The sequence below is a fragment of the Taudactylus pleione genome, unplaced genomic scaffold (assembly GCF_031769625.1).
Source record: "Taudactylus pleione unplaced genomic scaffold, aTauple2 ptg000016l, whole genome shotgun sequence".
NCBI lineage: Eukaryota > Metazoa > Chordata > Amphibia > Anura > Myobatrachidae > Taudactylus > Taudactylus pleione.
The window spans coordinates 37,247,802-37,264,304 of NW_028284418.1; the positions used below are offsets into that span (position 1 = coordinate 37,247,802).

A 16,503-nucleotide genomic window follows, 5' to 3' on the forward strand; every position below is an offset into this window, starting at 1 on the left:
TCTTACCTTGCAGTCAGACACACTTTAAATATTCTCCTGTAATGAAAAGCCTTTTGATTCTAACAATATGAAGCTACTTGTAAATATCAGTTAAAAACCATTGCAACTAGGCAGATGTATGTAGTATGCATCCACACATCAAATCCCCTGCAGCCAGACACTATATAGATCTGCTCAGCTGCAATGCTGATTATTTTTTACAAAAATATATAGTGTCTCATATAGTTAGAAATTTAATTTGCAGGCTTCCCATGCAGGAGCAGAAGTGAGTCTGGTGCTGGTTTTAAAAATAAGGGGAACCCCACGCATATTTGTCCCCTATTTTTAAAACCATGACTGGCTCTAGGAGCCCAGTGCTGGTTTAGAAAATACTGGGGAACCCTAATCATTTTGTTTTCCCAGTATTTTTAGAACCAGGACTGTGTCAGGAGCCCGGGGCTAGTTTAGCTTTTTGGGGAGGAACCCTACATAATTTTTCTTTTTTTACATTAACAATTTTGATACATTTGAAACACACAAGCAGCCTGCACTCTGTGAAATGTGCATCCTGCTTGCTCAGGAGAGTTTGTCTGCGGTCAGTCTCAGGGAACTCTGTTGAGAAACCTCAATCACATACACCATCGGAAAACACGATCTCAGCCAATCACGATTCTTGGTAAATTTGAGAGTTTCAGCGGCGTAAAATCACCCGAATTTCAGCAACGCAAATCTAGTTTGTAATCAGGCAATTTCGATCAGACACGATTCTTAGTATATTTACCCCTAAGTGACCATCTTACATTTGGCGATAAAGCATGTGCTCCACAACTTAAAGGAACTCTATTGGCACCAATTATTTCCTGGAATATCCAGTTTCCATCTACAAATTGATACAGTCCTAATCAACTGTTAAACCATAAATGATTGTGAGTTCGATATAATAAATGACCAAGTCTTATATCTTAATTTCCAAATTTATTGAAGAACACAGAAGATAAATACAACAATGCAGATGAAAACATGGCTGGAGTTTGATCACATTTCAATAGCACACATTTAGCTTAAGAGATACAAACCCCAGTACTGTAAAGTTCTGACACTACTATTAGCAAATTCTATGTATTAATAGCAGTGGTGGCTCCAGAGGTGGGGCTGCATTACATTCCAAATTTCAAATAGGGGAACCACACTAATTGCCAGTGAGTCCCGACCGGCAACGTTTGGCAGTGTTTTGGGTGGCAGTTGGAGTGACTCCCCTATTTGAATTTTGGACTGTGCTGCAGCCCCACCTCTGGAGCCTCCACTGGTTAACAGACAGATATCATATGAGTAATATTGTATATAGGTCTAGAACATAATGTTCAACTCATAAAGCTGATATCTCCAATTATAAGGTTTAAGTAGTTAGACCGATAGAAACAGCTCTTTCTACATCTATACATAACTACCTTCCTCTGAGAAAATTAAGACATTCCAAATCTCAATAAATTATATTTTTTGAGATTCACTCACTTTAAATTAGACATTATAAGTTCGGTTTAAGGTCGGATCTTCACGCCAAGTTTGGATCTTGGCACAGAAGTCTTTGCGGGAATATCCGAGCCAAAACCAAACCGCTCATCTCTACTTTAAATGTTAATATTTTTTTTCTTGCTGATTAGACATATTAAAACTAGGACACTCATTGCTTACAGGTATATCACAAAAAAAAGTACAGGTATGGGGTCATCATTTTTTATAATTAATTTTGTATGTTGTGCTCCAAATTACATAACACCCAGTCCCATACATGAATTATGTTTAAACTAAAAAAAAAAAAACATGGCCATTTTCCAATTGGTAAAGTCTATTTAAACCATGATCCCCCACAACATTTTGTACTTGTATGACTTTTTTATAACGGTATATCCGCTGGAACCGTTGCTTAATTCATATAAATTGTTTATGACAGTTGACACTGGTAATTATCAACTTCAGTATTCTATATAGGTGTTTCAGCCACACTCCCACAATGAGGCATATTCAATCCGTCGCAAACTTTAGCGAGGTACAAAACCTTGGGCCCAATTTTGGATTACCACGTGTATGCGTGCTCCCGATACCTGCGGTATCCAATTTAAAATGGTTGCAGGGTTTTCAGAGCTGAAAACACTGCAGCGCATGAAGAAAAAAAAAAATTATACTTACGTGTCCGGGGGTCTCCGTGGTTCCCGGTGTCCTCCCCTCCATCTTGACAGTGGGGAGGGGGCTGCTGGGGGTCCCGGGGGCTGGCAGGAGAAGCAAGGGCTGCTGGGAGATGTAGTTCTCCCAGCACCCGTTATAGGGAGAGGGGGGCGACACACACGGGGGGTCACACACACTCATGCACACTCCAAGCACTCATACACACTGACATACTCACCCTGCTGCAGGAGACTGGGTCTCGACGCTGGAGGAAGACGACAATGCTTCGGAAACTGAGTAATTAAGGACTAATTAAGCCAATTGGAAACTTCCAATTGCTTAATTAGTCCCCAGGGGGGTGCCATCGGGGTCCCAGATCAAGTCCCGCAAATTTTCCCTAAAATTATCGATTTTAGGAAAACTCAGACTTGCTCTGGAGGTGCAGAAAAAAAACCTCCTGGGAGGTCAAAATAACAAAAACCTGCACCTAATTAAATAGCAAAAATCCTGCACCTGCAGGAAGTACCCCGCAGGTGCTGGATTTTTGCTATTCTCGCACCTACTTCAATGTGCCCCAGGGGTAAATACTAAAGGACTAAATATCTAAATAATTGATGTTGTGTTTCAGTGGCTAAATTACATTTACTAACAGACTATTTTTTTATTGATTGTAAGGGATAAATTTAGAGTGAGAGTTTTTAGAAGTGGAGATGTTGCCCATAGCAACCAATCAGATTCTACTTAACATTTAAATAGCACCTTCTTGAACATAATAGCTAGAATCTCCACTTCTAAAAATCCTCACTTTAGTAAATATACCCCTAATTGTCAGTAAATGTGATTTAGCCTCTGAAACTCAACATTGATGTTGATCAATTTTTAATTGTTTAAAACCGACCTTTAGTAAATTACTTCCCCAAAATAAATGATTTAAAAGTGCCAACAAGAACAGCTTGTCACACTGGATGACGACATGGTGTTGGGAGAATAACGCTGCACGATGGACAGTGCAAAGCAGGCGATAAAAGTTGTATCGAGCTCTAAGTTTGGAACACAACAGCAATTAGCTCAAATTAGATCTAACATGCTTTAAAAAGATTAGACAAAGCCATTTTTTTCATTTATATAATAAAATACACTAAATGTTAATTGTCTCCGGTCTACATCTAAGGTCATTTAATGTCTGTAAACATATACTTAATGAACGCAATGGCGAATACGCACGCAGATCGAGCGATTGTTTGCCTTTGCTCATGCATATAAGCCGCACTGGGCATGCGCAGCAATTGCACTGTGATTACAGACGCACAGAGGAATCCATCGCTAAGTGAGTGACAGGGTGTCAGCGTTTGGGGGTGGCAAAGGGGAGTGGTCAGAAAAACGCAGGCGTGTCTGACCATTTAAATGCCGTTACATGGGCGTGCATAGATTAGCCCTTGCGATCTCCTAAGCAGCTCTGCGTGTCATGAGAGCTGCCATGGCTGCGGCAGGTCGGACCTGCTGCAAGGGCAAGATGTGCGTTGATGTTACCAATATTTACACCGCTAAGCGACGTTGTGTGCATGTGAGAAGGCAGCAGTGGGCGTCTTTATGCCGGCTGTGCTTTGGTGTGCATTAGCATATTTTCGCAGCTGCGTTCTGTGCGAAATCACATCTGTGATCGCATTAGCGTCCATCTCTGGCCCAGAGCTTGGACAAATGAGCTGCAAATAAAATAACCTATTATACTGATAAGTCCCATTAAAATAATGAGGATTGATTACATTCTTTTCCTTTTACCTTCATACAATAGTTTGTATGCTTATTTTTTTTTATACTTTACATATTATAGACTACTATACTGTATCCTCTGCCCTTAAGATACAATAAATATAACCAAGATGGATGGTGGTCACTGAGAATGGAGTATGACAGAGAATTCTTGCTTTACAACGACTAAGTAATGGGGCCTGTACAGTACATCAGCAAAATTCAGATTTTGTGTTTTTTCCCTCGATTTAACAGTTCTCCAAATCTGCCGATATTTGCTGTTACATTGCTGATTATTTCTCAGTGATTTGCAACACTTTTTCATCCAAAGATCAGCGAATCATAAGATTGCCCATTTTACTAGTAAAATAATAGTGACAGTCTGTATATCTGCTGATTGTTCCCATACACTAGCAATCTGCAGCCCCGATAGCTTGGTGAAATCTAGCATGTTAGACAACCTGATTCACCAATTCCGATCACTTTTTATCGGAATCAGCAATTGGTGAACCACATTCATTGGCGATTTTGTTACACAATCATCTGCAAGTGTAGAATTGCCCCAACTGATTACGGATGTTTGGGCCTCATAACATCCAACTATAAAATCTCAGCGCCCATACATCTGCAATATACTTCCCCCAATTTCCCGAAAACGTTTGGAATCGGTGACTTGGGTTTTTCTTACATGATGAATTTCCCTGATTCCCTGACACATCGCTGATGATCAAAGCAGAGCCGTAACTAGACTTTTTGGTGCCCTGTGCCAGAAAGAGCATTGGCGCCCCCCTCATTTTTCAAAGGGACATAATGCACCAAAAAAGGGCCACGGCTTCATGGGGAAGGGCCAGGGAAGAGATAGGAGAGGTCAGGAGATGCTGGGGATGAAATTAGAGGAAGCTACAAGTGATAATAATAATAAACAGAAATTTGACAGGCCCAAACAGCGCCCCCTGACCTGTGGTGCCCTGAGCAATGGCACCGGCCGCACTACCCTAGCTACGGCCCTGGATCAAAGTCTGTGGATCGGCATTATCGCTGATCGGACTGGCATTGGGGAATTACGACGTAATGTATGGCCAACTCAGTCCAAGTTAGTGTTTTTCAATATTGTTGTGTTACATTACGTATCTAGAACCAGATATAAAGCTATACCTGAACAGCTGAACCCTTCTAATCACAGCTGTATCAAACTAGAGCAAAAAAAAGGATTTACTTGTTTGGAATGAGTTACCTGACTTAGTAGAATTTATTTTTCAGTAAATATCATGGTATTATTCATATCTTCCACATTGCAATTCTAGGCCTAGTGTAGCAGACAAATAGTGTCCCAGTGCTTTCTTAAAATGTTTTAGTTGTTTTCTAATTTATGAAGATTGTTCCTGGGTCATTTTACAGTAATCTGATCCTAGCTACAGTAGGAGTTGTATTTCCGCCTTTGTTACTCAATGCAAGGTCCCTGTATTTGACAATGAATCTGAATAGAGAGAGTCTGCTGAATTGTGATAGAGTAGCCTTGGATTTTGTCTAATTAAGCGATGCCTTACCCCCTGCTGAATATCACTCCCTTTATAATTTCTTGTGGCTCTATCGCTGCAAAATATAATGAGCTGGCGTTATGCAAAGAGATTTAAGAAAGCCTTTAGGCCAGTGCACCACAAGTATACAAGTGCAGAATAAATAGATTAAGGCTTATTTATGCGCAAGGGCAAAACAGACTTGTTAGAATGGCCCTGAAGATACCCTCCACACACCAGATGTATTGTAATAATGTTGGGAGACAAGCACAAAAGGAAGTGGTCTTAACAGTTTTTATTAATAGAAAACATTATGTTCTATCACTCTTTTTAAACAATTTTGTTGGAACAGTATACATACAGTTAACTTCACATTTCAATGTCACTTTTATGGGGGAGTCATCTTGAATTCTTGTCCCCTAGTGTGTATCTCAGAAAAATATGTTTACGTTTCCAATATGTGCTCGCTGGATGTCAGCTCCCACAATCTCATTCAGCTTTTCAAAACCGAGAAAGTTAGACAAGACTTCTACAATTGTTTCTTTAACAAAATCACAAGACAATATACTACACTGTAATGATTGTTAAGGAGAAAACAAAATCTCACACACGTTTGTTTTCTCATGTATATGAAAAGCAGTTGTCTTAATGAACTCCCTATGGTCAAAGTACTTTGTCCATTGCTGTCTCGACAAAAAGACCCTCAAAGGTCCTTAATAATACGTATTACTGGCTTCCCTTTCTTGGTAGTAATTTCACATGATATTTGGGAAGGTTTTTCTGTATCATTATATATATATATATATATATATATATATATATATATAGGACTCCAAAAGTACTATAATTGTACAGAAGACCCAAGTTGTTACATGAAAATATTGGTAGGATAGGCAGGGCTGTGAAAATCTGTGCTGGACCCTAGCAGTGAGGAATCGTGGCCACTGGTTGGGGTGTGGTAACGCCCCCATCGGGGACCCTAATTGGAAGTGGAAACGTGCACAGGGAGGAGGTTTTGGTGGTTAGTGACACTGCCCCCTTTGGGACATGGTTATGCCTCCTGGGTCTCAGAGAGGCACAGGCCTGCGGACTCTGTACCCGCAACCTCCCTCTTGGTGCAGCTGGGGCTAGGGACCAAACTTGACGTCCAACAGCCTACAGCAGGGTCCTTAGCAGCATATTTGGAACTGAAAGCATGTCGTATTATGACAGCATAGCACAAGTATTAATGTTAGTGTTGCTACAATGACACATGATACATGATAACCAGAGCATTATATATCAATTTTAAAATTAGAGCTTCTAAACCCTGATGGTAATCTGATATCCAGATACCACAAAGAGAGATCAGGAAATTCTCCTCTGCTGAACAGAGCTGAGAAACACGTCTCTAAGCCTAACATACACACACAAATAATCTTACTCTACTGAACGTCCACATTGACTTTGCTGAAGTAGATACAGTATATACACTAGCAAACGAGAATGTGGCATTGCAGAGAAGGCACCTAAAACATAGTACTATAGAACTTATGAAAGTACAATGCAGTTGACGTCACACAATGTCTTTGCATGTACTCTGTAACAGAGAAATGAGCAATTTGGGGATCCCTACATTATGGGCAGTAGAAAACCTCAGCTGAGGGCTGTGTGCCAGGTATGTTATATGTTTAAAGTGCACCTGTCTCCTAAATAGAGAAGACCTTACCAATATTCATGGAAACACAGCCTATTCATTCCTAGGAACTTGTGAGGCAAGTGTCACTATGGTTCAGCCTAATAGAACGACTTTCTCCTGTGGGTAATGACAGACACACAATAAACAGCAGGGAAAGCGTAAATTTTTCAAAGACTGATCTACAGCTAAGTTGCATACCACCAGCCAGAAAGAAGATCAGATGTCCTTACCACTGGTATAAAAGCCACACACATACAATTACACCTTGATCCACACACAGCGGTTCTTCATAGCAATTCTTTATATACTATTCACCAGAGACTTTCTATAATTCCAGGTTTCAGTATGAAGTTTCTTTCTAGATCCCTTTAGGTTTAATCTGTCTCAACCTTAATAGCTGGTTAAGACTTAAAATATCTGCTTTCTGTAAAGCTTCTACAGCCTAAGGGGATGGCCACCTTTTCAAATAAAACATCTCCACTTTATTAGCCAAAATATTTCAGAATTTATAGTAATTAAATCCTAACCATTGTCCAGAGTTCATGGGGAGTGTCTCCAATGCTGCCCAGCCATTGGTCTACACTTTGCTATAACAGTTATGGGCCAGCATAGGAGGCCAGTCAGCTTGGAGGGGTCATCCTGAAACTAGCAAGTGAGAAAAGAGTCGAGCAGCTGGGAGGGCTCTCTGCCAGTGCTAGGGTGTGCTGTGCTTGAATATAATTGGAAGCATGTTTTAATTAATGTAAATAAGGAAATATTTAGGCCATTAGAGGAACATGGGTTGCAGGATATTATTGAGAGTGTTATTATTTTTACAGGTGGGCATTCACTTTAGGATGATTTTATATTTAATGAATATTATAGCATTAAGTGCTTTATGCCTAAGTGCTTATGTTCAAAATATGTGCAATGCATCTACAGTATAAAAGCTGATGGGATGTACACTTTGGTAAATAACCAATGCATCAAACTACATTTGTGCAAGCCTAGTGCAAGTCCAATTCAGTTTGGCTAAATCTTTTTTTTTACAAATGTATCCTACTGTATGTATAATTTCATAGCATAAAGGCAATGCAAATAGTAATGCAGTTTTTATTTAATTGCAACACTATTTGCTAGGCAAGGTTTATTAATATAAAAAAATCAGAGCCTATATCTAATCTTCAGTCCCTAAAATATTTGGTTTACTTTAAAAGGGTACAAAGCGAAGTTATAGATTGGAAAAAGTGCAATGTGAGATTGGATTTAGGGATACAGACCCAACCACCTAATGGATGAAACTGCAGATTTACAGGGGATATCTAAAAAAACAACCAAGGTAAATGGGTATATATATACACAACTGTAATTTCCCTCCAAAAATGGGAATGTTACATAAAGGAATTTGATCCTTGGAATTTGTTTGCAACAACTAACCAACAAGGACAGATGCCAAAGACAATAGTCAATGACACTGGGTATCGCTACAAATTAGAAATACATTATGTTTCAAGTCTGCAATCCTTTAAAATGAGGAATCAAATACTGTAATTAATGTAATTATAAGACTATGATTTACTTGGATTTATAAACGTTAATTACCTAAACTTCAAACAATCAATATTGAATATTATTTGGTTCAAATGTTTTACATTGTATATAACAATGGATTGCACACTTTGCTTTCATTACTTCTGCCAGTACAAGTGGTTCAGATGGATGATATGGAACTGTTGAGAGATATATATATATATATATATATATATATATATATATATATATATATATAAATATATTTCTCTCAGGTTTACACACAAAAAAGATGCTGTTTTTGGATGCCAATAATGGATATACTGCTTGTTTGGTACTATGCGCGGAAGGTCGCGATTCTGCTTGTCCATGTTCCGGCAATCTGTCTTCTGCTACTGTATGTCTTTTAAGTGCGCAATATGCTACAGTTTTCTGATGCTGACATATGTCTCTATATTCTGCTAAGTTAATGAGAGCATTCTAAAAGCATGCTTGTTTTAAGTCTCTATTGCAGTAAGTAATACAACAGCATTCACTTGTCCTCACTCTGAAAAGGTTTCCAGTAATGGCTACCTAGCACATTGAACCCCTAATGAACTGACAACACTGATAACTTGCTAATTATATTTTTGCACAAAATCTCGGGTTAGTGCAGAAAATGTTCTAATGCAAATATCTTTCATGACAAAAACCTATGTGACATTGCACTACTGTTTTTTTGGCACTTTTAAGTGCTTTTTGTTTGCAAAATGAACACAAGTGATTCCTACACTAAAGCAAATCTGCATCTAGCAAGGAAAGTAGAATGATAAATACTACAAGTATCATTAGTACCTGTAAACAATCCATTTTATATCCAAATAGTCAGCTTGAACTGCTACAGAGGCTATAAATATGCCAAACGTCTTACTGTAACTAAAAAAACGGTATTGTACAAAATGAGGGGGTTTCAAAGCCATGCCCCTCTATGCACTAAAAGCTACACAAACACACTAATCTAGTTGGCAATGCCAATCAGGACCATACGTCAAGGTATAGAACAGAACAACCTGGTCACCGATTCATCTCAGCAGGGTAATGAAATGGAATTAAAATGTAGCATACTATTAACAATCTATGTATGAAACTCTTTCAGAGCCAAAGATGGACTAGTCATGCTACTCTACCACACTTTAGCTCAATGTTGATGACTACTTGTGGCATTTAATATGATGTTAAACTGAAATATTTACCATGCTCAGCAATATTGCAATGGCTGAAAGGCATCAGGTTGGGTCTACATTTCTAGGTGGTTAGAGAACATAACCATGAGCTAACATAACATTACAGACTAGCTTTGTAGCAGGCCTGTAACATCCATATAATAAAGCATAATTCTACTGAGGAAGCCAACTAAAATACAAACATTTCCTCTACCTCTGTACAGTACATTTCCAGTTTAATCTTATGAATGGAAGTGACGGTGGAAGAACTAGGAGTCTAAGCAACCTTTACTATCTATACTGCCACAACTCAGATGAAGCATTTATTGTGTGATAAGGTCTGCAACCCACCACTGCATCTGTTCTGGATTCAGTGGTAACACAACTGGTATGTTCAAGTTGCAAGACAGCAAATAAACTGTCTAAAACACCACTCTGTTTGTACAAGTAATAAGTAAATCAAATAGATACAAAACTCATCTAGCTTTTTTTCCCCCTTATGTACAAATTGTTAAAAATGGCACTTGTAAGTTGTCCGCTTATTGGATTTCATTCTTTTTGCAGAAAGCCTGAGAGCAGTAAATGAGATAAATGGGGAGAGAGCTGGAGTTGTGGTCAGTGCTTAAAATTCAATTTACAGCAGGTAGAGAACGTGTGAATTTAGGCCAAGAATTTACACCAACTGCAAGTGAGAAAATAAAGGATTGGAGTAAGAAAAAATAGAAAAAAATATCACAATATAAATACAAAACAAAAACATACAACAAAACATACAAGAGCCTGGTAAAGGAACAAGATATCTTGGAAAGAAATAGAAGAGATGGCCTGAATTATAAAAACTCAGTTACATATACTTTAAGTACATAATTAAAAGAACACTGTGCTGGATCATGTTAAAGTAATCGTATTTAGCCTTGCGCTATGTTTTTTGTTGGTTTGTTAAATATATTAGGAAATGTCATCCTTTTTGTTGCGATTCCTTTCAGCCACTCCTGTAGCTCCCATCTCCAGTGCGCATTTGTCGGGCCTTTAAAATATCTTTGGAGACTTTCTTGCAGTCACTGGCGAGTCCCAAATAGCCCATTACATCTATAAAGCACGTTGTGAGGTTGTACCGGATTCCAAACTCACTGCTAGCATAGTCGTAAGGGAAAGTGTGATGATAATTATGAAAGCCTTCACCTGGGGGGGAAAGAACAAAAATAGGGTAAAATATTCATTATAAATAGAAAATTTCATATACTGTTGCTCCAACCCAAAACTAAATTTAACAACAGTCAAATATATAGAAAAAGGTTGACTGAAGGTGAGATATTTATAGCTTTCTGCTCTGTGACTATGTAATAGCCTGCATGTTGCAGGCAGCAGCGAGATTTCAGCGATTTAGCGGCTAGATTTAAAGCGCCAATGTTTTAAAAGGCAAAATCATCCAAGTTTTGAAAAAAAATGAAAGCAAAGTTGCCAATAGAGTCTTCCATTTCTCCCAACCCTAGATTGCCAATGTAAGCGCTTATGACAATATCACTCGCGTCTTGGTAACACCAGTAGGTTGCCGGCCATGTGTGGAACCATAAAATGCCTTTATAAGACATATTTTATGGGATTCTCCTTCCTTTGTACTTCAAAGTAACATCTGTCAGCACTGTCACTCCTTTTCTGCCGAGTCTGGAGTTTAAATGTTTTTGCAAAATTACTATCAGCAATGGCTTTGGATGGTATTACTACTACTGCATAAGAATAAAGATTACCAGGAATAAGTGATATGGGAACTAATACTGTAGCTAAACAAACATGACCCAGGAACACAGGTCATGAATTGAGTGTTATGCGATTGCAAGTCTATTCTTCTGCAAAGAAGCATGTCAACATACAGGTGTGAGCAGTGATATGATAACACAGTATCAGCTCTTTACTCAACATGACCAGCAATGCTGCCGTTATACATTTGAAGTTGACTAACCATTTCAACAGATATTCTATCAATAAAGATACATTAATATGCTGATTATTGTGTGTGGATTCAAAAGCAAAAAGAGAGATCTATTATTGATATGCTTTCAAAAATTCTATTTTTCTGAATCTTCTTTCACTGAAAACAATTGAGAGATTAGGGAACAATATTGGGGGTTTTGTCAAGATTCATTCAACAAAGAAGTGGACACTTTGAACCCATAAAACTACAAATAACTTCTGATCATGCTAAACCCATTAATAGCAGACTTTACATTATAAAATACAACCAATTCTGAAATGTCATTCTCAAATAGGATCCCTTGTATTCCCAACTGTCTCTGGAGTCTGACTATTCTCCTGTGATGTGAGAACTTTGTTTTACGTAATATTCTAGGTGTCTTATCGTCGCTGCCACCAACCCAGTCGCCGGCCATATAAAATCACTGTAGTGACAGACAGCATAAGTAAGGACAGTGGAGGCAGACAAAGTACTCTCACGCCCCTATGTCTCCCATGTGTCAGTCACTGCCCTTCCCTCTACATTGAGTGGCCATGACTAGGCAAGATGCAGTCTGTAAAGCAGTGTACACTGTCCCTGCTTCAGGAAGATTTTTCACTAAAGTCATCTCCTTATCAGACTTTTGTGGTTACACAAACATTCAAAAGCACTCCTAAAACCTGCCAAATACAACAACTTTAAACAACAGCACCTAACAGACTTTTCAAACCCAAACTTGCATCAGCGGACACAGGGCCTGATTCAGAGGCGCTCGCAAAAAGCGAGCGCTCGCTCTGAATCAGGGCAGGAGCTGTTTTTTTTTAGGAGCGGCCTCCTGGCCGCTCGCATAGCTGTGGGTAACCACCCACAGTTATAGCGAGCGGCCATGATGATGGTCGCGATGGTAAAGACCATCGCGACCATTGGGCTTGCGGCGAGACCCTTGTTGTAGGGTCTCATGGCCGGAAGCCCCAGAGAGCTTCTGGCTCAAATTGAGCCAGAAGCTCTCCCACTGACATCACTGGTGATGTCAGTGGGGCCGCCCACAAACCGCAGGCGTTCGCATGGGAACGCCTCCGTTTGTGAAGCCAACCCCCTGCCACACCTACAAAATGGGGCGAGCTGTCGATCAACATCGACAGCCGCCCCTTTTGTAGTGAGTCCCAGAGCGAGCGGTGTGCGTGCGCACTGGGCCACCATCGACCCGCTTGTGAGCGGGTCTGAATCAGGCCCACAAAACACAGATATTTCACTTGCATAGCTATTCTGAAACAGTACAATGTATGTATGTATGTATGTATGTATGTATATATATATATATATATATCAACAAATGTCAATTTTAGAAATAGCATATGTTATACACAGTCACCTGTAGAATAAACATGGATACGTTTATTATTGCAAATTCTTTAGGTTTATAGAGCGCCTCTAAATCAACATAATATTGCTGCAGATATACAGTAAATCATGCATAGTGTATATATGTGTAATAGTGTATATATGTGTAATAAATGTGTCTTCTACGCAGCAGCAAACACAAAGAGCAGCCTGAACATGTACATACACACATCTCACCCGCAGCGTTAATATAGAACTACAATTCATTATTAATACAGATCATAGAATATGCTTTCTTTTGTTCACCTTACAGACAATGCCAATTCATTTCCTTGCAATTACTGAATTAATAAAGGTGAAGACAGACAATAGAGGGATACTGTCTGGTAATTTTACCAAACATGCTTTTTTGTCAGAATATAAAATAGGAATGTCATAATTAATCCTCAATGAAAGAATAGCCAGTTGAAGAAAATTAGATGAAATAAATGAAAATGTAAGTCTTTGTACAGCATCCATCTAACTGGACAGGATTTCATTACTAGTGGATTGATTTATACCAGAAATAGAAAATTATTTTAAACCACCCTTATACACAACAGAACCATTCACTGCAGTAATTATGTACAGGGGAGCCGAGAGGGGGGGATGGGTCGGAAACTAATTACCCAGGCCTGAAATTTTCGGAAGGGCACGGGCCAGCCATGGAAGCAGAGAAATGTCCCCCTCCTCTGAGGCACGAATCATTTTGTTTAGTCCATATTTTAACAAGCAGGCATGTCCTTGTTTCCTCTAGCCGTATGTCTCTTTGCCCCCCAGAAAATAGATCATGTATCACCAAATCCACCAAAAAGTACAAGATCATGGTAGAACTAGGCTGTGTATTATTTGAAGGTGGAGTCACTTTTGATGCTATGGTCTAAAGGGGACGTAGTTATGTGACCGGCGTCGAAATACAGATGTCTATCATAATCCGACGCCGGAATCAAGGAGGATGCGTAGCCGAAAGAGGTAAGTACGGGCCACGCGTCCTCTTAACCGCGGGGGGCTAGGTTTAGGGAGCAGTACGGGGGGGGAGGTTAGGGTTAGGCACCACTAAGGGAGGATTAGGGTTAGGGGGGGGACAGGGGAGGTTAGCGTACTTACCTGCCTCTGTCGGGATCTTCATCCTGTTGTAAGCCAATGTCGGGATTTGAAACGGCGGCTAAACAGCCCCCGGCATTTCAATCCCATTCCGTTTAAACAATGTGAGCTAAAGATGTGATATTTTTTTTTCCTACACTAAAATTGTACTTTTTAGATTAGTAATCTATTTGCATGGCTATGCTCTAGGTCATCCTTCTCTTTTAGAGTAAAGGCAATTTCAGCTCCAGGAAATGGCTTTCATAAAAGCATTTATATGTGGAATGTGCTATCACTAAAAGGGAAATGCTAAAATTGAGATTAATCTGGGAAAAAATACTGATCTATCTTTTATGGCTCTGTAGTTCTACAATTATCTGAAAAAACCTCAGTTCACCTTTTGTTCTATAACAATTTTAAAATTATACAGGTATTACTCCAACTTTTTGAAAAATGAGCAATGAAATGTTTGCTTGTGTAATAAGAACATTGGTTTAATAAAGATAAGCGTAAAGCTGTACTTCCAGACACTGTTTGGCTTGAGTTCACATGTTCAGAGAGCAATTCAAGACTATTGTTAAGTTTGACGTTCCTATGGGAGCTGGCTCCACTATGTGCAAGATTCACATGTGCCTCAGATAACCTCTGACTTATCGGGTTCAAATAAAACACTTCTTGCTTCAGAGCTTAATAAGCACAAGATAATTCAAATATCATACATTTGCTTTTAGGTTATTTCTCTCAGATTGCATTAATTTATTATACAGTTCCCTTTAAATAAAGTGAAAACATACCAATTGCTCCAATGGCGACAAGTTTGTTCTCTCTGGGGTTGATGTTCTTGTCATATGGTCGGTTTCCATACATATGAGCTGCACTGTTCACCAGCCACGTTGCATTGAGTACTAATGCGTAGCGTAAAATACAGGGTACATAGAATGCAACAGATAAGGATTCATCCCAGAAGTACCAAGGAATCATAGTGGGGACAGCAAAGCACATCAGCAGGATCAACTTCTTATAGTGCCTGGTATGGACAACGGAAATTATAATGAATGCAAAGCGATATCACAGGGAAGGCATGATTCAGCCATAACATTTTCATCCTTACTTGGGGGTAGATGTACTAAAACTTAGGGGGAGATTTACTAAAGCCATGGAGAGAGAGAGAAAGTGTATGGAGATAAAAGCACCAACCAATCAGCTCTTGTCACTTTACAGGCTGTGTTTGAAAAACGACAGTTAGGAGCTGATTGGTTGGTCTTAAATGGTGCTTCAACCAATCAGCTCTTGTCATTTCGAAACACATGACAGTTAGGAGCATGTTTTAAGATTAGTAACAAGTGATAACAAGAATATCACTTGCTATTAAATATGCCCCTTTATCTCTCACAATGCTAACCCAGGCTTAGTACATCTACCCCTTGCTAGTGTAATGCTGGGTACACACTGCAAAGATATATATGCAGATGATGGTCGTTAATACACACTGAACAGCCATTATCTGCTTCTGGCCACGGGTCCAAGGGGCATGTCCGCCCCCTCCCCACAGCCCCTGCTGCATGTGTACAGACGGTCGGCAGATGGAGATATATCTGCCATCGGCTCTGCATCACAGCAGACGCGATATGTCTGTGAATGACGTCCTTCACAGATATATCACTGGTACACACTGGCCGACGGGCACCAGACATATTGGCTGATCAATTGAATGGCCAATATATCTGTCAGTGTATACCCAGCTTAAGTGCAACTGCGGAGCATGGTTTAGATTTAGAAAGTGGCACTGTGTAAAATATACGTTTGGATACAGATATGGTTTATATGGACCTTCTCCTCAAAAATTAAAAAAAAATATTTTTAAACTAAGAGGTATGGGTGGAACTAATGGGTATCCTATGCCTGCAGCCTTAGGAGAAATAGGGTTTTCCAGACCCTTAGAGGACAGATAAAAGTGCAAAAGAGGATTCTCCGGTGCTATGTCTATGACACTATACTGTGGCTAAACCCATCCTTACTCCCCCATATAGGTAAAGCTAATGTGTGTTTTGGGAGGGATCAACTGGTTGTCACAGCTATAGATCATTAGATAAAACCTTCAAACCACAGTCAATAAATGACTAGGTTTAAATGATATATATATAAATAGTTACACACACACACACACACATTTTATGTGGCATTTAAAATACAAACAATTTCTGTCATGGATAAACGTATCAATAAAAATATTGCCTCAAATTATTTAGAACTAGTCTGCACATGGTGAACATTTTGCCAATTTAAGCCCAG

At 39.3% G+C, this 16,503-nt stretch overlaps 1 protein-coding gene across 2 annotated transcripts in view; it reads right to left on the reverse strand.

Annotated features, from left to right (window-relative positions):
• Positions 1–5,686: 5,686 nt before the first annotated feature.
• SCD (stearoyl-CoA desaturase) overlaps positions 5,687–16,503 on the reverse strand; it is a 35,920-nt gene continuing 25,103 nt past the window's right edge. For both annotated transcript variants that reach the window (XM_088475648.1, XM_088475647.1), the window contains exons 5-6: positions 15,006–15,238; positions 5,687–10,979 (exon numbers count right to left, since the gene is read on the reverse strand). In XM_088475648.1, the coding sequence (XP_088331774.1) occupies positions 10,780–10,979; positions 15,006–15,238 (433 nt within the window). In that variant the 3' untranslated portion in view covers positions 5,687–10,779. The remainder of the gene's footprint in view (positions 10,980–15,005; positions 15,239–16,503) is intronic.